We start from the raw sequence: 23,662 nt of genomic DNA, 5'->3' as shown, positions 1-23,662 counted from the left end.
ACATTATGTCTGAACTGTTCTCTGTATGACCAAAAACAGTGGAATATTTTCTATTTCAGCTTTTCAATAAAGTCAGATTTAAATGACATTTCTGTACATTATCAAAATAAAATACATTCAACCAAACATATGCAAGGTTACACTGGTCAATTTAAATAGTCTGTAGACTAGTATAACCTCCACTCTCATTTCAACATATTTTGGTTCATGTGAAAAAGATGATTTTTTTCCATTGATTATGAAAGTGGTTTTGTTCAAAGCTTAGTCTACATTGTAAATAATAGTTTATCATTCAAATACATTGTGAATATGAAAACATTTGGACCATTTGCAGCCATAACATATAATGGAGAGAACACCTGCTATGGACAGTTTCAAGATTTTGATTTTTGCTTTATATATTTTTTCATTCTTGATGATCTTAATAATATCTTTTAAGTGGGTGATGCAGATGATTTTCAAATTTTCATGTTGTTTGCAACATTAAGATTTCATGGAAGATAATCTGCAAAATTCTCCTATAATGATAAAAACATGCAGTGGTTTTTAATAATCAGTTAAAATTAAAATCCCCTTTTTCAAATGAGCCGTTCTCAGATTGTTCCTTTATCTCTGGATGTGAAATAGTCTGTTATCAACATTGTTTCTGCACTGAATCCCAGGACTTTGCAGATTTAAATTATGTCATCACAGACACACAGCACGTGATAGAAAACAGAACGTCCGCCATCTCATGTAAATAAAAAGTGTTTTTTAAAAAGTTTTGTCCCTAGTTTACAGGACAGCGGAGCAAACACCATTGATGGGTTTACTAAATATGTTACATAGTTTATTTTGATAGATTAACTGCAAACAAAAATTTTGAGGATACGACTGATTGTCATTCATTTGAAAAACAATCATTGCACTGCAATAAATGCACCAATACACTGCAGACTCACTCCTGCTCAAATTCAAAGGAAAATAATCAACATTATTATCTCTTACATGTGTTTTTTTGAAGTAAATACACTATAATCATCTAAAACGCACGTGCAGGTTACTTTACTTTCTGAACGAGTGCGCACTTGAGTCTGTCTTCCTTTCATATTAATGTGAACCACGCCACAAACTCAGACCACCTCCTTCAGCTGAAAGAAAAAAAATCATGTTGGCCAATAGTATTAAGTAGCTAAAAGAAGTACAAATATCAGGGCATGTCAAAACATCCAAAGGTCCCCAAAATAACCTCAGACCACAGAGGGTTAAGAAAAATGTTGTAGTACATTTTATTTTACTTGCCTCAAACCACATACAGTAGCCCAAAGTGCACCAACAGCACTACAGTTATCAAAAAACATAAATGATACAGTAAATATATGTGTATTATGATGTATATTTATATGTTATATCCTGGTAGCAGCTGGAAATGGGTAATTGTCACGTTTCGCTGTTTAAGGAAGCATGCTGGAGACACAGAGAAACGTTAAACAGTCTTCAATGAACACACACAGGGGATAATCCACAACAGAGGCTTTAGCAGACACATGAATACAACAAGTAGACCCAACAAATGATAAATGAACAGACTTAAATACTTAAATAATACTTAAACAAGGACAGAAAATGACCAAATAAGGCAAAACAGTAATCTAGTTTTCCACTGTATTGCACATTGACAGTACAATGCTGCTTACGTGACTTGCTGCTGAAATGACCATATACAAATACTCTTTCATCAGGTAAATTTTCATATGTGCTGTAGTGCTGTTGGTGCATTTTGTTTCTAAACAAAATCAAAGCAGAAACTCACTACTTCATTTCCCTATACTTTCAACTGTGTTGTTCAGTAATCTCCATGATCCCACATAAAGAACACTAATACATAATAAAGCATGTATCCTTAAGTAAACTGTGGTAAAATTTTATAAAGCCTATGGTGGTTTTGTAACCTAAATTATACTATAGTATACTACAATTTATCAATGCATGTAACAGTAATCAGTAACATTTACAGTTATGAATATCATGTAAGATATGTTGTAATGATACAATAATTACCCAGTATGAGTGTAAAAATATACTGCATCATATATTTTGTGTTATTACAATAAAGCAGCTTGTTGTTATTCATAATATTGTAGCTCAACACAGTAGGTCATGCATACAATGTAATCTTATAATAGTTACACCTTAGGGGAGAACGGGGACGAAAGTACAATTTTTCAGAAAAACATAATTTAAAAAGATAAAGTTGGAGACAGAGAGATATTTTTGCTGTGGCCTGTAACTCAGAGGTGTGGTCTATTAATACCAGGTGGTATTTTGTAAAAATGTAGAAAGACTTCAGTATAATTTCAGTTTGAACATTTCCATACCACCCTGTTGTTTGTATCAAAAGTAACACAACAATAAAGTTTCTTGTTAATAAATGCAAACATACTTAATCTTTCCAAAAAAATGACATTTTCTGTGTACAAACATTTTTTTAATGTATTTATTTATTCAACTGATTTTTATAAAACTTTTTTTAACAGAATGAAGAATGTGAAAAATAAAGTAGCATAATATAAATTCTCAAAGTAATTTAACAGTAGGCCTATTCATGTTTCCATCCAGTTGTTTGTATGCATAAATTCAAAATGTACATAAAAACATCTGGAAACATTCAAACAAATTCATATGTGGAGGTGGAAATGGAAGCTAAGGTATTAGCTTTGACTAAGGTCTCACGAACATGTGGCTGAGTCAGCAGCTGCCCTGAGATCTTATTTTGGTATAATATAACATAAACATTTAGAAACCAGGGGCTTTGTGAACTTTTAAACTGCTTGTGTGTAAACACAATTATGTGAAAAATCTTATTCTGGCCAGTATAAACGCAACATGCTTTTTATTATTATTGTTATTATTATTAATTTTGTCAGCTATTAATAATATCTTGCAGATTGTGCAAATTGTATGTAAATTTACGTCTTAAAAAATTTGTGGAGTACTAAATAACTAAATACTAAATAACATGTATACTGATCATTACTGTGCCACATGAAACAAGAAACACATCACAACTTATTAGAAAAAATATAATTTACTTCCATAATTTACTTAACGTACTCGAAAACTGCTTTCCAGACCTGAACGCTGGAAACAATGACAAAATCACATGATATTTCTCAGCTCCGTTAAGGGTTGCCCCCTTATCCCCCAAACACTGCAGATTGTTTCCGTTTACCTACATGTATGCTTACATGGAAAATTGCGGTCCATGTGTCATACATACCACATAATTTCAGAAAAGGTGCCCTTAAGTTACAAAATACTTACAGTATAAATGCTTTATAATTCTGCAGGATATTACCCCTTATTCCCCAAACTTTACGTATTGTTCCCTTGTACCTATGAGTAGGTACTGTGTAGGTACTTTGGAGGTACTGTATAGTTATATTCAGGGCTTGTTGTATATCAAGACACATTAGGTCAATAGGACTGATGTATACGGCAAGAAAAATACAAGTCAAAATATCAGATAACTTTTATGATGAGCTGAAGAACAGTTTTGCTTTCACCTTTCTAGTTGGATGCCCTCAAGGTGAAACAAGAAGCTTACTATTCTACTATTTTAATGTAAGCAAAGCAGGCAAGATCCAAAATGCAGATACACTTGTCTTTAAACAATAATAACAAAAGAACATGCGAAAACTAGGCCTGTTCTTTGCATATGGTTTACTCAGTTATCTTAATGTTGATGATTTGACATGATGCAGGATTGCTCGGTTCTTCAAAGCTCATCCTGGAGTTTCATATCAACAGATTCAAACACTCGAACCTGCTCAGGGAAAAAAAAACTGCATATGCTGGTTAGGTTTGCATGTCAGATGGTTTGAACTGATTTTAGTTGGTCCTTAGTTGATAATGAGCTGGTTTAAACTGGTCCTAAAATGGTTATAATCTGGTTATGAGAGGGCCAAAAGCAGGACCTAGTTGCTTAGGACCAGTATTTGACCATCTTTAACTAGCTCATGGCCAACTAAGGACCAGCTTAAACTAGCTGCCATGCTTCAAGAATATTTGTTTGTGCAGTCTTCACTGTATATCAGGGCACATCAGGTCAATAGGTGTGTTGTACATGGCAAAACAAGCCATATAGTTTGATATGCCAAAGAACAGTTTTGCTTTCAGATGGCTGTGTAACGATTAATCCAACTGAAGCGGTGAGTTGTGATGAATCCAAGTGCAGTTTTATTTATAATCCAAAACGTGAAATCCAAACAAACAATAATGACATGAACAAACTTAACTAGGCATGAACAGACTTGGCAATAGCAGACTTGACTCAAAAACAAATTGGTATGAAACAGAAACAGAAACAAGAACAGAAACAGATGCACAAACTCACCAACAGCAGGTTTACACTTCAATACACAACAAGGAACAATGGAAACGTGAGGCCTATTTATACCAAACAATGAGGAGTACATGACACAAACCAACCAATGAGCAAACAAGAGGGCAAGGGAAGCAAGTCACAAACAGCTTGAAACAAATCTACAAAATATGAGAACAAAAGACATGAAAACAAGAACATGAACAAAAAGGTAATGGTAAAGCAATAAATAATAATAATTAAAGCTGCAAGCGGCAATGAAAGGGCCCTTGCACCCGGGCTCACTGCCGACCAGTGGCTTTAGGAAAACAGCAAACGGTGGGCCATATGCTTTTATTATAGTAAATGTAAGAGAAATATGTCAAAGCCATTTAAATGTGCAAAACCTCCAGCTGTGGCGCTATGCCTGTAACTGAATATTGGCCTTTAGGTGTCTTCAGGCCAGGACTCCAGGACTTTTTTGTAGGTATTGGTGTGTTACATATGTCTACCAATTTTCATACATGTACGTGAAATGTAGTGGGAGGGGCACTTCAGTGAAAGTTTATAGGTGAATTTAATATAGTTAATCTATATCACTCAAAGAGTACCGCTGGCTTGGGTTTGTAACCGAAAGGTTGCGGGTTCGAATCCTAGGTCCGGCAGGGATTGAAAGTGGGGGGAGCAAATAACCAGCGCTCTCTCCACCCACAATACCACAACTGAGGTGAGACCCTTGAGCAAGGCACTGATCCCCCAACTGATCCCTGGGTGCCCCAGCGATAGCAATATGACTCCCCATACTCCGGGTGTGTGTTCACGGTGTGTGTGTGTGTTAGTGTGTGTGTGTATACTTGTTTTTGCTACATTGTGGGGACCAAATGTCCCCACAAGGATAGTAAAACCTGAATTTTTTGACATTGTGGGGACTGGCCTGTGGTCCCCACAATGTTAAAAAATGATTAAAAATAGTAAATGATGTTTATCTGAAAGTGTAATGATACAAACATGTTTTCTGTGAGGGCTAGGTTTAGGGTTAGGGTTGGGTTAGGGGATAGACAACATCGTTTGGTCAGTATAAAATCTGTAGAAGTCTATGGAAAGTCCCCACAATTCACAAAAACAAATGTGTGTGTGTGTGTGTGTGTGTGTGCGCGCACATGTTTGTTTACTACTTACTATTGTGCGTATGCACTTGGATGGGTTAAATGCAGAGCACAAATTCTGAGTATGGGTCACCATACTTGGCCACATGTATGGTGACATTTCCTTTCCTTTCCTTTTCTGCAGATATCAGCATGAGAACGCATTTAATAATCATTTTAAACATAATATAAGTTCAGTAAAGCAATAAGTGACTTACATTTTAGACATAATATTGCTTGTTTTGCTCAATCTTGCCAACGACAATAGTTCCAAACAAAGATCACACTGTTTTGCATCACTGAGCAATGGACGTTGTTTATTGATTGAATCAGCTTTTTGAGCCAATCGTTGATAAAATGATTCATTTATTAACACAGTCAAATGCTTTGTTCTGAATAAATCAGCCATTTGAATCTCAATGACTCACTCACCTAGTGACAATTTTAGTTTCACATTTCAACATTTTTTCATGTCTACGTTCAAGACATTATTCACCGTTTTGTTAAAAACAAAACATTAGGCATATTTATGCATCTGTAACTGCAATTTAAATGCATCCATGCTCCCATGAGATACACTTTTCTTCTGAAGTACAATCAATATCACATACTTTTAAGACTTTTACTCAAGTAATATTCTAAACGGTGACTTCAAATTAATGTTCACCTTTTATTTGTATGTAGCCTACATACAAACAAGAAATGTGAAATCACCATGAAATAAACATAAGACTCAGACTCAAATTGCAGCTGAGGGGGGGTGGGAGGTGACTCAACCTGGGAAGCAAAGCATCCTGGGGTAGAGTCAAGCTGCCAGGAGCAGCACTTGCCTTCTCCTCCCAATCCCACAGTGGTGGCGAATCCTTGCCCAAGTCCGGATCTGAGGAAGCAAAGCGTCACTAACAAACTAAACTTGGCATGTAAGACTCCAAGATAGAGGAAATTGCTCTTTTTGTGAGTAGGTGGTGGCAGGGAAGACACAAGCCCCCAGCCCTCCCCCGAAGAGCAATCCCTCCTATCTCTGAGTCGCCTGTCTCAGGGTCGCTTTGCAGTCCTGCGGGTGGTCTTGGTGGGACCCTGAGGAGCGGGCTGTGCCGCTCTCCTACAGCCAGCTTGATGCACCTGTTGAGGGTTCCCTCTTTAGGAGTTGATGGGAGTGGAGCAGGTGTAGAGGCCGCAGGGGGGCGCCTTCGGGGACAAGCAGATGAAGGCCTGGCCACCGGCAGCTTGTTGGAATCACGCTGGGGCAAGATGTGTTTTACAACCTCCGTCTGCTTTTGTACTGCCGAGAAATGTTGGGCAACGTCCTTGACAGTGTCTCTGAAGAGGCGGCCTGGGAGATGGGTGTGTCAAGAAAGCAGATTTTGTTGACGTCACCCATCTGCGCCAGGTTCAGCCAGAGATGGCCCTCCTGGACTATCATGGTAGACATCACCTGACCGAGGGACCGCGCCGTGACCTTAGTCGCCCGGAGAGCAAAGACAGTCACTGTGCGCAGTTCCTGCATCAACCAGGCCTTCCCTCTTGCAGCCGTTTCAACGGCTTGGGCCTGGTGGACCTGCGGAATGGCCATGGTGTGCAGCACGGAGACAGCCTGGCCCGTGGTGCTGTAAGCCTTGGCAGTGAGAGCTGACGACAGTTCTAACTCAATACAAGTTTTATGCTGTCATTTGTAACATGAGCACTGAAATAGTTGTGGTATGTCATGCATAATGTAAATGAGCAGGGAGTCATTATTAATGAATGCTTGTGCTCAGTATTTGCAGTGATTGTTCAGAAAGTATCAATTTCAAACAAAGTGTTTTGTAAATCAAGAGTTTTATTAATGTATGAAACATGTAGGTATAATACATTACACGTATTACTAAATTTAAGCACAAGTTTTTTTGTTTTTTTCACCCAAGGCTGAATATATTCTCTGGTTTTACCTTTAGCACAAGCAATCAATTAAATCTTACAATACAGCTTAAATGTTTCACTGTGTGTGGTGAAAGTCATTGTTTAAGTGTTGAGTCAAATTTATTGATTTTAAGATGTAATCAGAAGTTACAAACCTAAAGTTACAAATAGGAGAGCATAATTATCTACATCAGAATTTAGCTTTTAATAATCATTTTTCATTTATTTTGTTCATGTTGTTTCATCTTGTATAATCATTTTTGTTGGTATGAGTTATGAATTCTTCAATGGACATCATAAGACTTTTTGCTTTTCCAGAGAAGTAGTCCATAACAGCACAAAAATATTCCTTGAATATTTTCCAGAATTTTTCCCATGGCCACATTTGTGCCCACTTATACATCTCATTCGTGTAGCATCCATTCCGCTCTATCATTCTGTCAATCTTCAGCAGTAGATCATTGACCTGCTCTCTGTCATTCAGCCCTCTGTTGTTGAGCACATGATACCCCTGACATCTGTCTATGACTCTTCTGATAACATCATTTTCATCTATCTCTGACTGCATATTCATTTGGTCACATTCATCGCCATACGTGAAGAGAATTATTACATGCTTCAACACATCTTTACCAAAAACCTTTTGCACTCGTTTCAATATCTCTTCCTCCTGCTCTGTGAACCTTCCATATGGCACAACGAATAAAAACACATCAACACCTTGTCCAGAGAGACACACACTCCTTGCAAACTCCTCTGATAACTGCTCCTTGGGAAGGTTAGGAATGAAAAACCCAGAAGTGTCAATGACAGACACAGATCTACCATTAACCACTCTTGTCTTACATTCAGAATTCCTTGTTACAGGGGATAGCTGTCTTCCACATCTGAATGCATTTTCTTCTCCCAGGATGGTATTTCCTGTTGAACTTTTCCCTACTCCAGTTTTTCCCAGGAGGACAATCTTAATATCGCCATTAAGGGTAATATTCTGCAGTGGCACTTCTACATCTTTAACAAAAGAGAGTTCAGGCAAGAAAGGAAAAACTCTGTGTTTAAAACAACAAGCTGCAGATCATGTACATGTGTGTGTCTGTGGTCAATATATAATTTAAAATACGCTTATTTTTGGTCAATATTACCTGCATCATTTGAAGGCTGACTGGAGACACGAGATCCTCTGTGACGCACATTACTAGCCTATGAGATCATTAGATTATCAGAAACAGTAAATTAGTATTAAAGAATTACAGTCATTTGTTTCATTTAAAACAAAGAAATAAAAAAGCAAGAATGTCTAAGACTTTAAATGATTAAATGTCTTTAATGTTTAATGATGTTTTTATATCTACCATTGTCTTCTTGTCTGTTCTTATCCTAACTAAATACCTGTAAAAGAAAATAATCATTATAATTTTGCACAAATGCAACAAAAAAATCCCCAGACAGTAAAACTTTTAAGCTGATTTTATCATAGTTTGATTTTATCTAGATAGACTTTTACATAAATACCTGACACCATCATTCCACCCTTCAGGAAATGTCAGATACTGAACTATTACAATATTTGCATATCAATGCTTGAAGCTGGGTACATAGAGATTACTTTGGTGAAAATTAAGTGAAATTACTTAGCTTAAGTTATTTACAAAATATATTACATTAAAACAGAGATTTAGAACACACTTAAAGTAATAAATGCATTTTATTTTATCAACAGGAAAGTCTATGATCATGATTTATGAGTTTTTAATGAGTTATGAAAAACTCAATGTTTAGATGTGACAGATCTCAGTTCATGATTACATGAAATTTCCCTCATTCAGATCCACTGCTATGTTAAAATGCAGCATTAACACATGTATCACACTCTACCTGTTATTTGTAACAAATTACACAAAGATAATGTCAAACAAACATGTTAAATCTGAATTTAGTATATGGAGGTATTATAAATTAGTTGCCATCCTTGTATCTTGTAGTAAAAATACTCACTGCAGTGCTGATCTTCAGACGACTGAACAGTTGTCAGTCTAGTTTCACTTTTTCAACAATTTTGCATTTATACGCTCTTAAATGTCACCGGTTCTGCCCACCAGAGGAGGAAGCTCTGTGGAAATTTACTGAAGAATGGTCTTTATTAATTAAGACTTAATAATTACCTTCATATAAAACAAAAAACAAAACAAAAAAACAATTGCATATCATCTATACTAAACAACTGCATCCGTATCAATTTAATTTTAGGCTGTGCTGAAACTAGGGATGTAATCATGAAATCATGATAAAACTCCACACGGTTAGTTTTACCGTTTCAGATTTTAATTATCTTTAAAACCGTATTTGATTACAGTGATTTGAACAACTGATGATAAATAAATATTGTGCAGCATAAAGCACAGTTTTAAGTAACAGTCTCATTTGCATACGGCACGCAGAGTAGTTTCGTTTTGCTTGGAGCACAGAATCCGACCCCCACGGAAATATGCAAGCACCCACAGAAAAACACGAGACAGTCTCAGTTTGTTTTAAGCAATAAGAAATGCATTGCAGCTTTTATGGCTATATATTTTTAATGGTAAATGTCAAGCGTTATCGTATGAGAGGGTGCCAGAATGAATCTTGCAGCTGGCTTCCTGCATTATCACTAAAATGATATTTAGTATTTGCCTGGGTCGTTAAGTCTTGTCCAGTAGCTACTTGAAAGCCGACGGGTTTATGCGCGCACACACTTAAAGCGCGCTCACAGAACGCGCCTCTCAGTCAGTGTGTGAATACAGAGTTCTCTTTCGCTTCTAATAGGGTCTGTTATTGCTACACACATGCTCGTCTTAGAGATTATTCGTGTGAATGAAGTCGGTTTTGTCTTTAGTAAACCTGAACAGTTGGGAGAAATACTGATGCATCAAAATATTTGATCTGTGCGTCAGATCTTAAAGCGACAGCAGCGTAAACCTGCAGCCACCGACCACATCATAAATTTTAATCAAACAACAAAAGAAAAAGAGAAAATCACTCACTTTTCTTGACTGAATCACTTAACTTTAATAAGAATCATATTTATACAGTGAAATTTTTGCAGTGCTTTATTTTAACATTTATTACTTCAAGAAATGTCTGTAGTGGTCTATTTCTGTAATAGCCTTTAGATAGACCTACCTAAAAAAAAATATATATATATATATATATATAGGTCCTATTTAAAAAAAAAAAAAAGATATATATATATATAATTTGATTTGTATTTTTTTTATTAATATATTTTTTTATCCTTTTGTTTGTAACAACCCCTGTGGACTGTTTTGTTGGTTTTGCCCTCTTGTGCCCCTATTTGGTGTGTCCTGTTCCGTTTCTTGTTATGTCCTCATTGGTTAATTACTTATACCTGTCTGTGTCTCATTAGCTGCCTTGATTCAGTTCCTTTGTCCGTGGTCTGATCTTAATGTTAATTAATGTTATGTTGGAGTGTGTTCCCCTGCTGTTCCTGTCTGTATACCTTTGTTGGCTTTATCATTAACAGCCCGTTTGTTATATTTCCTCATCCTCTGCTCCTTCTGTGTCCTCTCTACACTCAACCTGACAGTAAATAGTTTTACTTACATTAGTTGATTAGTTTTTGCTGTATTCAAATTTTTTTTTTAAACCTGGTGGCAGTTTCTAGCTTCAAAGAAAAATAATTTTTCAAGGAAAAAAAAAAAAAAAAAAAAAAAAAAAAAAAGGTCATATAAAACCCAAAACACACACACAGTCACAATCAGAAATAAAAGAGGTGCATTTTCTGCTCTTAAGGTCCCATTCACCAAGATACATACTCCTTAACCGCCACCCCTGAATTTTTACAGTTACTATATCAATAAATAAAGTCAAGTCCCACCCTATAATTTATCACATTCTGAAACCTCTGAAATATGTCATATTACACAGGTCAGCCATAACTTCTGTTACATGACTTTAAGTTTGCTAAGCAGAGCATTTACACTAATAAGATAAATAAAAAAATCAAAATGGCAAGATCCACTAGAGGTTTGCTTTTCTTACATTTCAACTGACATTGCGTTTTTCTAGTGGTAAAGGTTAAAAACAGGGGTGCCCAAACTCAGTCCTGGTTCTTGGTTTAGCTCCAACTTGCCTCAACACACCTGCCAGTGGGTTTCTAGTATGCCTAGTAAGAGCTCGATTAGCTGGTTCAGTTGTGTCTGATTGGGGCTGAAGCTAAAATCTGTAGGACACCGGCCCTCCAGGACCAAGTTTGGGCACCAATGGGTTAAAACAATGTTAAGATCCAACGCAAGTCTATGAACGTACAGCTGCACCAAACGTACGCCGTAACAAGAAAGCCCACTGCAACGGCTCGCGCCTCTTAAAATAAATAGAGACACCCAAATTAACTAATCTTATCATAAACCTTTAAAATAGTGCCTAAAATTAAAATGACTTACCAATTGGAACAGCCCACAATCCCAGAAAAGCTCCCAAGATGTAAAAACACTTTGTTTTAGAGAATGTATGGTAAACAGTATAATCGCAGGATTTCTCAGTCCACACTAAGAAAAGAAACATGCCCATAAAAGTCTAATCCATACGACAGATCTATAATACGGTCACGGCCAACAGCACCTTACCAGACAAACACTTCTGCGCCGCACCAGAAACCCGATGACGTGACCAATAACAACAGGAGCATCCATTCTTAGGTACCTATGGCTGCTTTTATAGGACAAACATTACGAGTGGGATAAAACCATGCCCCCCTTAAAAAAAAAAAAAAAAAACCCTGACCATCGGCTACACAAGGATGTTCCAAAAACACCTGCGATTAACAAGAACACAGTCTGAGCACTATATGGAGCTTTTGAGACAGCAAGGGCTGGATGAGAAACTTGGCACTGGTGGTGGCCCTGAAAGAATACCTTTAATCCAAAAAGTTGTGCTTTTTCTTTGGTACATGGCAAACCAGAATTCAGTCAGAGAAATTGCTGACAAATTTAACCTTTCTCAAGGGGGAAGCCCACAAAACACTTTTACAAGTGTTAAAAGCAACATGTGAACTGGCAAAAACTTGCATTCAAAAATTAACAGAAATTATAATTATTATTATAATTTATTCACTAAATTAACAGAAAATGATTTTTCTCACTTCTTCTGCGAAGAATAGTTGACGAACATGGAAGATTTATTGATGTAATCGTGGGACCACCTGGCAGAGTTCATGACTCCAGATTGTTGAGGGCTTCTCCTTTTTTTAACAATAGGAAGACAGAATGGAAGGACGCAGACTATTAGGAGACACAGCATACATAGGGAGCATGTATCCATTTATTGTCACACCAAAGCATGACAATGGAACACCTGAAGAAGAATGCTACAACACAAGACTCAGCCAAGGCAGAGTAGTAGTCGAGCATGCCTTTGGGCGTCTGAAGTGTCGTTGGAGAAGGATAAAAGAAATCCAAAACACCAGGCAAAATCTGTGAGGACCATCCTCTTGGATGCTACAGAGATGGAGATGAAAATAAATAAACTTACAGTAAGCATGATAGTATTATTTTATTTTATTTATTTATTTAAAATTGTAAACACAGACAAGCAATGCATTTCAAATTTAAAACATGACTTGTGTGTTATACTGAGTTGGTGAAAATGTCAGGATTTCTATGAGAGAGGACTCAAATGCAGAATGAGTGTTATCAAGTTTATTGACAAGACATGAGATGTAGGAGAGGTGGGGAGTGAAGCCCCTCCACACTCATGATCTCACAGGCTCTGCAAACGTCTAGCTATGAGGCAGATAGAGGAAGTAGAACAGGAGCTTGGCCTGCAGGACTGGACAGGACAAGACAAAACAAGTGACGGACAAGAGACAGTATTAAATGAACAACTTGGCAGGAAATAATCAGTATCACAAACGGTAAGACAAGCTAGCAAACATAGACTAAGCACAGCAAAGTAAATCAACAAACTGGCAAAAGAAGAGGGAAAGGGAGAACAATATAAAGGAGCGGAGAACACGAGGAACAGGTGAGACTACTCAGACAAACAAGAGAGTAATGCAAGGAACAGGTGACAACACTCAGACAAACTAGAGCTAAACAAGGGGGCGTAGCAACGGGTAACAAGGATGCAGGACAAGGGCATCACATGGCAAACACAAACAAAAACAGAGCCATGTGCTCAGACACAACCAGTGTTGGGAAGGTTACTTTGGAAATGTAATAGGTTACAGATTACAAGTTACTTGATTTAAAATGTAATAAGTAATGTAACTTTTCAATTACTTTATTAATGTAACTTATCACTTTTAATTACTTTTCTATATATAATAATTAAAATAATTCTAAAATATAAATAAGTAAGTAGTATGTTAGTTATCTATCTAATCTATTACAATATACCAAAAAAAAAAAAATGGCAGCAGCTGCCTTTTGTATGAAACAATAGAGCAAGTCCACGATGCCAGGATGACAGAATTAAGAAATTGTACAGATAATATTGCATTAAACTTTAATATTTTATTAGCTAACCAAACTCAAAGCTTCCGTCAAGAAAAATTATCAAGCATATAGCACCAAGTTAAATTGCCACAAATAGTCTGTGCTGTGTAATAATTTAATTTAAAGCACAGCCACCACAAATTCAGACTTTTTTATTTGTTTACTTATTTTTTGGGGCTATTTATGCCTTTTATTGTGATAGGACAGTACACTCAAAAAAATATTTCAGCGCTTAACGTAATTCAATTATGTACATCTTTTCCATTCATTTAGATGACATAGTTTTAATTTAAACAGATCAAGTAAACTTAATGTGATTCAAATGCATCAGTCTTACGTAAATGAAACAGGTAAAGTTGACGTAATATTTCCCAGTGTTAAACAAACCCTGCTCAGTGTTCATGTGTTTCCACACTACAGAGTGTTCAGGTAGCATTGACACAGTGTTGGAGTTAAGGAGATCATTATGTCATGATTGACCAATAATGATGAACACCTGCTGTTTACAAGCAGAATCACTGAAGGAAAGAGAAACACAAGAATCAGCCACAGCCAAAGATAAAATGAACTTAAATAAATTTAATAGACATTAAATCTCTGATTAAACAACTCCACAAACATTACAGTTTGGCTTGATTTCTGTCATATATCTACAAATATTATTTGAGAACATCTAAACCTCTGTTTTATTTTTTTTTTTTTTTTTAAGTTTCAGTTGACCTCACCATCATGGCGATCAGGGTTTACTTTAGTTGGACTCTTGACTTTTTTTTTTTTTGGCTGTTGTAATTGTGTGTATAAAACACATCTATTACAACAAAATAAAAAAGTCAAAAAAAAAAAAGGTCTGATTTGGTGTTTTTGGTAAATTTTTTTTGGTTGTGAAATCATTATCATCCAGTGGCCTGATGCACTGATCTCATGCGGTTAGTCTATTATTTTCATAATGTTTACAACAGGTGTATGAACTATTATGGATTATCTATTATAGTTTATCTTATACATTAAACTTTGAAATCTACGGTGTCCCTTTGACACACACAGACATCAAGAAACAGCATTTGAATCTCAACAATGGTGACATTCAACAGCTGCATGCTGGGTAACAGCAGATTATAAAACTCACCAATGACTCCCAGCATGCAGCTGTTGAATGTCACCATTGTTGAGATTCATATGCTAATTCTTGATGTCTGTGTGTGTTTAAGTAACACTGGAGATCTTGAAGTAATAATAGTAACAGTTCATGCGACTACTGTAGATATCATGAAACCAAAAGGTAAACCACAGAACGATATCAGCAAATTAGGCCACTGGATGATGATTTATTAAATGTTCTTGGTTAATTATTATTGAAGGTGTACATCAATAATAATTAACCAAGAACATTTAATAAAACTCTTTTTTCTTGTTGTTTGTTTGTTGCTATAACAAATGTGTTCTACAAACACCAATACAGCAACTAAAGAGAGAAAAAAAAAACTAAACTAAGAAAGACAAGGGTCCAGAGCCCAACTAAAGTAAACCTTGTTCACCATGATGGTGAGGTCAAATGAAAAGTTTTTTTAATAAAACATCTAAACCTCTGTTTAGATGTTCTCAAATAATATTAGTGGATATATTACAGAAATCAAGTCAATCTGTAATGTTGTTTGTGAAGTTGTTTAATCAGAGATTTGATGTCTTTATTTATTTAAGTTCATTTTATCTTTGTCTGTGGCTGATTCTTGTGATTCTCTTTCCTTCTGTGATTCTGCTTGTAAACAGCAGGTGTTGATCATTATTGGTCAATCATGACATAATGATCTCCTTAACTCCAACACTGTGTCAATGCTACTTGAACACTCTGTAGTGTGGAAACACATGAACACTGAGCAGGGTTTGTTTAACACTGGGAAATATTACGTCAACTTTACCCGTTTCATTTACGTAAGACTGATGCATTTGAATCACATTAAGTTTACTTGATCTGTTTAAATTAAAACTATGTCATCTAAATGAATGGAAAAGATGTACATAATTGAATTACGTTAAGGGCTGAAATTTTTTTGAGTGAAGTAGTAGCTGATTTTCATTAATGTCATTTCATTGAAGAATAACTAACTTTTTTTAAAAACCCATACACATTCTTTTACATGGATTTTTGATCTGTTCTTTCAGGCACAACAACAGTTTTGCTTATATTAACATATATTGTCATATGTCTTACAGTACATTTGAAATACGATCTTGGCGGTGATCTGGGACGGGGATGCTATGGCCAGGTCAAAATGGCGGTTCAAAAATCTGATGGCCAGAAGGTAGACAGCACTTCTCTTTTTTTCCTCTTTGTTTCCTAAATGCACTGACTGCAGATCAGCATAGATCTGTGTCCACTGTTTAAAACAGTTCAATATAATACATGTTTTGTTGTTGTATAAAACAAGCTTACCTATGCTCTAAGATGTGTACCTAAGCAAAGATGTGTAAATGACCCTGTAGATAATGTCTAATAACAAATGACATTATTAAATAGATATCCAGCTAACCTACAGTTGAACACTTTTTCTCTAGCCTGGCTATCCCTGCAAGCTCCCCCTTGAAGTGGTCCTGATGAGTCTAGTGAAAGACCCTCCCAGCCCTCATATTGTAGAGCTGTTTGAGTGGTTTGAAGACTCAAAAACGCTTGTTCTGGTTATGGAATACCTGGAGACCTTTACAACACTGGCGTCGTTCCTTGACAATACTGGACCCTTACAAGAGAGTTTTTGCGCGGACACTAATGGTTGAGATCGTCCAGTCCGTAAAGGAGTGTGCAGAACATGGGGTTTGCCATCTAGACATGCATGTGTGTAACGTTATGGTCGATGCAGCATCCTTGAAGGTCAAGCTGATTGACTTTGGAGGTGGAAAACGAATCGATGGTAAGTTTCCCTTTGGTCTTTGATTATTTTATTAGTGTTTTTGCACATATTATTGACTGACTCCTAAGTAGAGACTAGAAAACAAGAGCAGAGAGAAGAAGTAACAAACCCCTAGTTAGCAAACGTATGGATTTTAGCTCTTCTCCACTGAACGTGATTGACTGCTGAACTGTTGGCTCAACACTAAATATTTCTTGCTTACAGAACCAGATGAGTACACGGATCCTGAAACCAGGATACCTTCACAAGAAGCCCTCAGTGAAATGATGTACTCTCTCGGCCAGCTTCTGGGCTGGCTGGTATATTCAGATGACAAAGGTATACCTGAAGGTAAGATATGGCACTAACAACACTATGACAGTAACACTGTTTATAATCTTGGAGAATATATGTTGATTGCAGTCCACTAAACATTATCTGAGGATTATTTAAAATAATAATTTACGGTAGTTAACCTTCGATTAACCATATTGTTAAAAGCTGTATTTCAGCTCAACTGCGTGGTCATGACTAACTAGCTTTTTATGTAAATCTCATACAGAAAACGAGGAACTTATCAACTGGTGCAAGAACACTGATCATGTAGATCTGAATTGTTTTGAGGAACTATTAATGCACCCTTGGTTCCAAGAGCAATCAGCCTCAGGAACAGCAGAATGACCAGATTGAAGCAATGATTCAGAGACAGGAGCCCGTGAGCCAGACAAGACCGGTTTGTTTATTTTTCCACTTCATCGAACTTTCTGGATTCTTCACTCGTCTCCTCGTCAGGCAGTCACGAAATTCGCAGCAAGCAGGATTATACGGAAAGTTAGTATGATTATATGATTATTTACCTTTATTTTTTAATAAGTTGTGGTTTAAAGCACAGTGATTTCACTGTTTAATGCAATATTTGATATGTCGCTGTGCGGGGTAGCGTTTTATTCTGTTAATGATTAACGAACGTTAAGTAGCAGCCTATAGTGAGGTACTTTTTGCCTCAACAATCGCTTTATCATTAAATAAAAGTTGTGTGTGTGCACGTGCAAACTTTTATCCATATACAGCACACATGTCCCTTTTTTAACGCTTCATGAAACCAGGCATAGGTTAGAAATACAGGGTGAGTTCAGTTACTGTCTGCATACCGTATGGCTTTGTAATGTTTTGTAGTGTTGGGTTCGAGTCCACCTAAGTCGAGTCCGAGTCTTTAACCAGTCGAGTCCGGGACGAGTCCGAGTCCCAAAGGGCCGAGTCCGAGTCGAGTCCAAGTCCAAGTAAATACTACTGTTTGTCAGTATCTTAACATTGTTTTAACCCATAGGGTTCCCAAACTCGGTCCTGGAGGGCCGGTGTCCTACGGAGTTTAGCTCCAGCCCCAATCAGACACACGTGAACCAGCTAATCAAGCTCTTACTAGGCATACTAGAAACCCCCCGGCAGGTGTGTTGAGGCAAGTTGGAGCAAACCAAGGACCAGGACCGAGTTTGGGCACCTGTTTTTAACCTTTACAACTAGTAAAACGCAATGTCAATTGAAAAGCAAAAAGCAAAGAAAAGCAAACCTCTAGTGGATCTTGCCATTTTGATTTTACAACATCTCATAATTAGTGTTGTGGTCTGCTTAGCAAACTTAAAGTCATGTAACAAAAGTTATAGCTGACTTATGTCTTCTGACATATTTCAGAGTGAAACAGGTTTTAGAATGTGATAAATTATAGGGCGGGACTTGACTTTATTCATTGATATAGTAAATGTATAAATTCAAGGGTGGGGGTAAAGGAGTAGGTATCTTGGTGAATGGGACCTTAAGAGCAGAAAATGCATCTCTTTTATTTCTGATTGTGGCTGTGTGTGTTTTGGGTTTTATATTACTTTTTTTTTTTTTTTTGGATGAAAATGAGGCTGTGAGGGATAAACCTAGTCTTTACAATACACTGTGTATAAAGCCCTACATATACCTTCCATAAGTCACAGCAAACTCACACCTGTTTTATTTTTGAATGCATTTATAGTTACATTAATTACAATAAATTACATTATATAAAGAAAATTTGATGATGTGCCATTAATTTATTAGAAAATCATGCACACCCAAGATGGTTTTGAACCCATTAAAACTACTGCTGCAAAGATGTTAGAAAAAATATTTTTCTTTGAAGCCAGAAACTGCGACCATGTTTAAAAAATAATAACAGTTTTAATACAGCAAAAATTAATCAACTAATGTAAGTAAAACATTCTTAAGCTTACTACTACTTAAGATCTGGTCGGTGAGCTGCGGACCGCTCACCACCAGAAGTTTTGTCACGCAAACACCCCGGACTACACTCCCCATCAGCCATTGCACTTCCTCCTTCCAATCAGAGACTGTATAAATACCCCGGTCTTCCTTCGCCGAGTATTGTATTGTATTGTTTATCTTTCAAAGTTTTCCCCGTCTAGTTACCTTGTTTGCCTTGTTGTTTTGAACCACTCTCTTGCCTAGCCCCTCTCGGATAACGTTCGCCGCTGGATTGAAACTCTTGTCTCGCTGTAACCTGTCTGCTGTTGTTACCCTGCCTGCCTTTGACCATGTCTTTGTCACGTCCTTACAATAAAAGTTTGCGAATAATTACACTTACAAACAAAAGGATAAATAAATATGTTTATCAAAAATACAAATGAAATAATATTTTTCTAAAAATAGAAATATATATATATATATATATATATATATATATATATATATATTATACATATTATGTAGGTCTATCTAAAGGCTAAGAAATATATGTTAATAAATATGCTAATAAATGTTAAAATAAAACTGCAAAATTTTCACTGTATACTGCAGTGATTCAGTCAGGAAAAGTGAGTGATTTTGTCTTTTTCTTTTGTTGTTTGATTATTGTTTGACGCGGTCGGCGGCAGCAGGTTTACGCTGCTGTCGCTTTAAGATCTGACGCACAGATCACATATTTTGGCGCATCAGTATTTCTCCCAACTGTTCAGGTTTACTTAAGACAAAACAGACTTTATTTACTTGAATAGTCTCCAATACGAGCATGTGTGTAGCAATAACAGACCCTATTAGAAGCGAAAGAGAACTCTGTATTCGCACACTGACTGAGAGGCGCGTTCTGTGAGCGCGCTTTGAGTGTGTGCGCGCATAAACCCGTCAGCTTTCAAATAGCCTACTGGACAAGACTTAAAAACACAAACCCCAACTCTAATGTTTTGTCAGAATTATGTCATTTCGTACTAAAATTGATCTTTTAAGGGCATATTTTTTCAAGTCAATGTCTGCGACGTGCCGAATCCAACGATAGATCCGTCATTTTTATGTTGTGCATTTTCGCGCTCTTTTTTCCCCTCAGGTAGCTGCAGTAGCTACGCTATTCACCTTACTTTAACTCTCGTGGTCTATAAGCAGTGGTGTAGTGCAGGTATACGGCTTATGTCCACTTCTTTATCAGATGGCTTTGGGTGTACCCACTTCTAAATCCCCTCTGTTGCGCATCGAGTAGTGTCCTGCATTAGCCAAAATCGTGACAGTCCACTAATTTAATCGCATGTGAGTATATACAAATATTCCCTAAAAACACCCGGTAACGACAGTGATGCGGTCAGAACAGTTGCGCGGGCTTCCTTTGAAATATATTTGATGATTGCGCCTAAATGCGCCCGCTCCGTCCACTCCTCCACCCAGATGCTGCCTGTTCAGAGAAAACCCGACCGATTTAATCAGAAACTGCGGAGAATCACGTGATCACCTGATCTGTGTTTAAATGATTGTGCTGCATGTAAACGCATTAACCTGCTTTCTATATAAAAGAAGTCATTGTAAAAACAGTTTTGTGAAATTCTGATTTTCTAAATCTGAAATTTCATTCTAGATATGTGAGATTCTTGCTGGTGCAGATGGACAGATTTGAAATAGAGAAGTTGACGGAAAGGCAGCTTGATACCCTGGTTAAAACCTTTGAAGTAACATTCAATAACTATGATTTGTTTCAGAATTTGATCTTTTCATTAAAATAACCATAGTACTGCTATGGCAATAAAATCAAACAATCAATCTAAAGCTTTAACTTATTTAACCCCATTTGTGGGGTTTTTTTTTTGTTTGTTTGTTTTTCAAATTTGATCAGATTTCACAGTACTTCAGGAAGCTACATCCAGAGGCTTTTTGTAGAGCTGGGTGACATGACTTCAGGTAAGGTATTTCTTATAATATGTCAATCTATAGAAACAAAATTCAACTGTAAATACAATGGTACAGTAACACTTAACTAGTTGCTTATTAGTTTGTGTATTGGCTGTTCTGCATGAGCATATTCTACATCCTTGAATACCACCACATACCTAAACTTAACCTGCAGTAGTTGAATGGGGGTGGGGATTCATTTGCATTAATACCATTAGATATATATATATTTTTTTTTATAATTTCATTATTTAAAGGAATGAAGAAATTTTCATATGAAAGTGTTTCAGTGTGTTGTTTTGATTATGAGATAAGTTTCACAGTTTGCACTGTATTATTTTTATGGTTTAGATGCTAAAGGGGAGAGTGCTTTCAAAGTCCTGCCCATTCTAGAGGAAGGGTCCACAGAACCACAACCACAGAATTCTGGAAGCCATTCATTGACATACAAACCCGTAAGTTTTGTTTTACTTTTTCTACATATACAGTACTGTGCAAAAGTTTTAGGCCACTAGTATTTTCATCAGCTAAAAATGGTTTAAAGTCAGTTAAAGTCGGTCTTTTGCTGTAGTGTGTCAGTAGGAAATATCAGTTTACATTTCCAAACATTCATTTTGCCATTAATCGTAATAATACAGTGAGATTTTTGTTTGCACAGGGAGTCTGACAACGGCGAGTGCTCTGTACAGAGATCTGATCTCATCATCATCCAGTCTGTCTGGAATGACATGAAGAAACAGAACAAACTCAGACAGACTAAATCCAGAAGAACTGTGACAAAGTCTCCAGGATGCTTCAAGAAACCTACCTGCAAAGCTGCAAAAAATGGTTTAAAAGTTTAAGGCACTTGTGTAAAAATGCTGTAAAATAAGGATGCTGTCATAAATGAAATCAACATTTGGTGCGACCATTCTTTGCGTTTACAGCAGCTTTTGCCCTAGGTGCACTTGCGCAAAATTTTTCAGGTAGCTTTGCAGGTAGGTTTCTTGAAGCATCTTGGAGACGTTGCCACAGTTCTTCTGGATTTACTCTGTTTCAGTTTGTTCTGTGTCTTCATGTCATTCCAGACAGACTGGATGATGATGAGATTAGATCAGTGTGGAGCACTGGCTGTTGTCAGGCTCCTTGTGCAAACAAAATTCTCACTAGATTATTACAATTAATGGCAAACAGAATGTTTGGAAATGTAAACCGATATTTTTTACTGACACACTACAGCAGAAGATAGAAATAACTTACTTTAAACCATTTTTTAGCTGGTGAAAATACTAGTGGCCTAAAACTTTTGCACAGTACTGTATATATAATGAATTTTTGGAAATGCAAACTGATATTTCCCACTGACACACTACAGCAAAAAATAGAAATCACTGACTTAAAACAATTGTTTAGCTGGTGAAAATACTAGTGTTCCAATCATTTTGGCCACCACTGTATGAAGTGTTCAGATGTAAAAGACTAAAAATGCGCAGTTTGAAATTTTCTTCTAAAATGAGAATTTTTTCAGGCCTAAGCGTTGTATAATTAACAGGTGGGGACCAGCATGGTGGATTTGTGCCTTGGGGACGAGACAATGAAATCCCAGACCTTCGCCTTTGTTACGGGCTGTGCCACTGAAGCGGACTCTTGCAGTATATTATACTGATGGACAGTCTTCATGTGTGATTTTTATTTATTTATTTATTTTTATTTTTTTTAAGGCCAACAGTTTTTTCTGACCACCTGTAACATGTTTTAAATTGTCATATGTATTGTCTGGTGGACACATTGGCTTAGTTTAATAGCACAATTTTTGGAACAATTCTCATGTGGTCATAATTAATTTTTGAGTGTTCTGCTGCTGCAATGTTGACAAAGAATCAGAATCTACAGTGCCTAGTTTACACAGTTTTGTGTTTTAAAGTAACTGATCTACTAAAGTTGTTGTTTTGTGTGTCTGTAATGGTTAGATAAAATGTTTGACAGCTGCACCCATTTGAAAATTGTTTTAAAAAGAAATAAATCTCATTAAATTGATGTTTACAGTTGCATTTTTTGTGTTTTTCTAACTGTATTACAGAAAAGCAATAATAATTTTATATTCTTTTGTAATTTTTATTATTATTGGTAAATATAAAGGAAGCAAGGCAATAAGACAACAAATAACCCAATGATTAATGTTTAACCCAGCAACACAGTTAATGTGACCCACTGGTTGGGTCAAATGGTTAAACCCAGCACTTGGGTCAAAACAACCCAACGCGTGTTCTGTCCCATAGTTGCCCAGCGGCTGGGTTAAGGTTGGATTATTTTTTAACCCAGCACTTTTTAGAGTGCACAAAATATTTTATTTTCCACCCACAATTTATCACAGTAAGAGATACGAAAACATGGATTAAAAGTGAATGACAAGAAAATAAACCTGCGAAATTAAAGGGTGAGACGGTGAGAAGAAAAATATTAAGTTATGTGGCAATTCGTGACCAACTGGCAAAACAGTACACTTTTTTCTGCACAAGAATACCAACATGTTCACCTTCTCTGGTTTAACAAGCCGTCTTTTACCCTACCAAATCCTCCGTCCGCCATCATTTCCAGAATAGTCGCGTAATTTTTGCTATCACCACCTCCCTCGTGCTCACCCTACAAATACAAACCAGGCTCTACACCCGAAGCGCTCACAACGAAAACTACTCTTTGCGTGATCAGTGAAATCCTGAATATGCCACGGCT

General features: G+C 36.6%; 2 protein-coding genes across 2 annotated transcripts in view; both read right to left on the bottom strand.

Annotated features, from left to right (window-relative positions):
* Positions 1-23,662, bottom strand: part of LOC127160189 (uncharacterized) — a 311,509-nt gene that overhangs the window by 283,133 nt on the left and 4,714 nt on the right. The window lies entirely within an intron of this gene.
* On the bottom strand, positions 7,277-9,707 carry LOC127160192 (GTPase IMAP family member 4-like). The gene is made up of 4 exons (XM_051102848.1): positions 9,382-9,707; positions 8,739-8,775; positions 8,529-8,586; positions 7,277-8,397 (listed from the first exon to the last, which is right to left on the bottom strand). Exons 2-4 carry the CDS (start codon positions 8,739-8,741, stop codon positions 7,628-7,630), a joined length of 831 nt encoding a protein of 276 aa, XP_050958805.1. The 5' UTR covers positions 8,742-8,775; positions 9,382-9,707; the 3' UTR covers positions 7,277-7,627.

The sequence above is a fragment of the Labeo rohita genome, unplaced genomic scaffold, assembly GCF_022985175.1.
Source record: "Labeo rohita strain BAU-BD-2019 unplaced genomic scaffold, IGBB_LRoh.1.0 scaffold_30, whole genome shotgun sequence".
NCBI lineage: Eukaryota > Metazoa > Chordata > Actinopteri > Cypriniformes > Cyprinidae > Labeo > Labeo rohita.
This window is presented reverse-complemented; position numbering and strand designations above follow the sequence as displayed.

Coding starts and splice junctions, on each gene's coding strand:
- LOC127160192 (XM_051102848.1), bottom strand. Junction 8,398..8,528: donor TCAGCCTTCAAATGATGCAG/GTAATATTGACC, acceptor CTTTTGTTAAAG/ATGTAGAAGTGCCACTGCAG.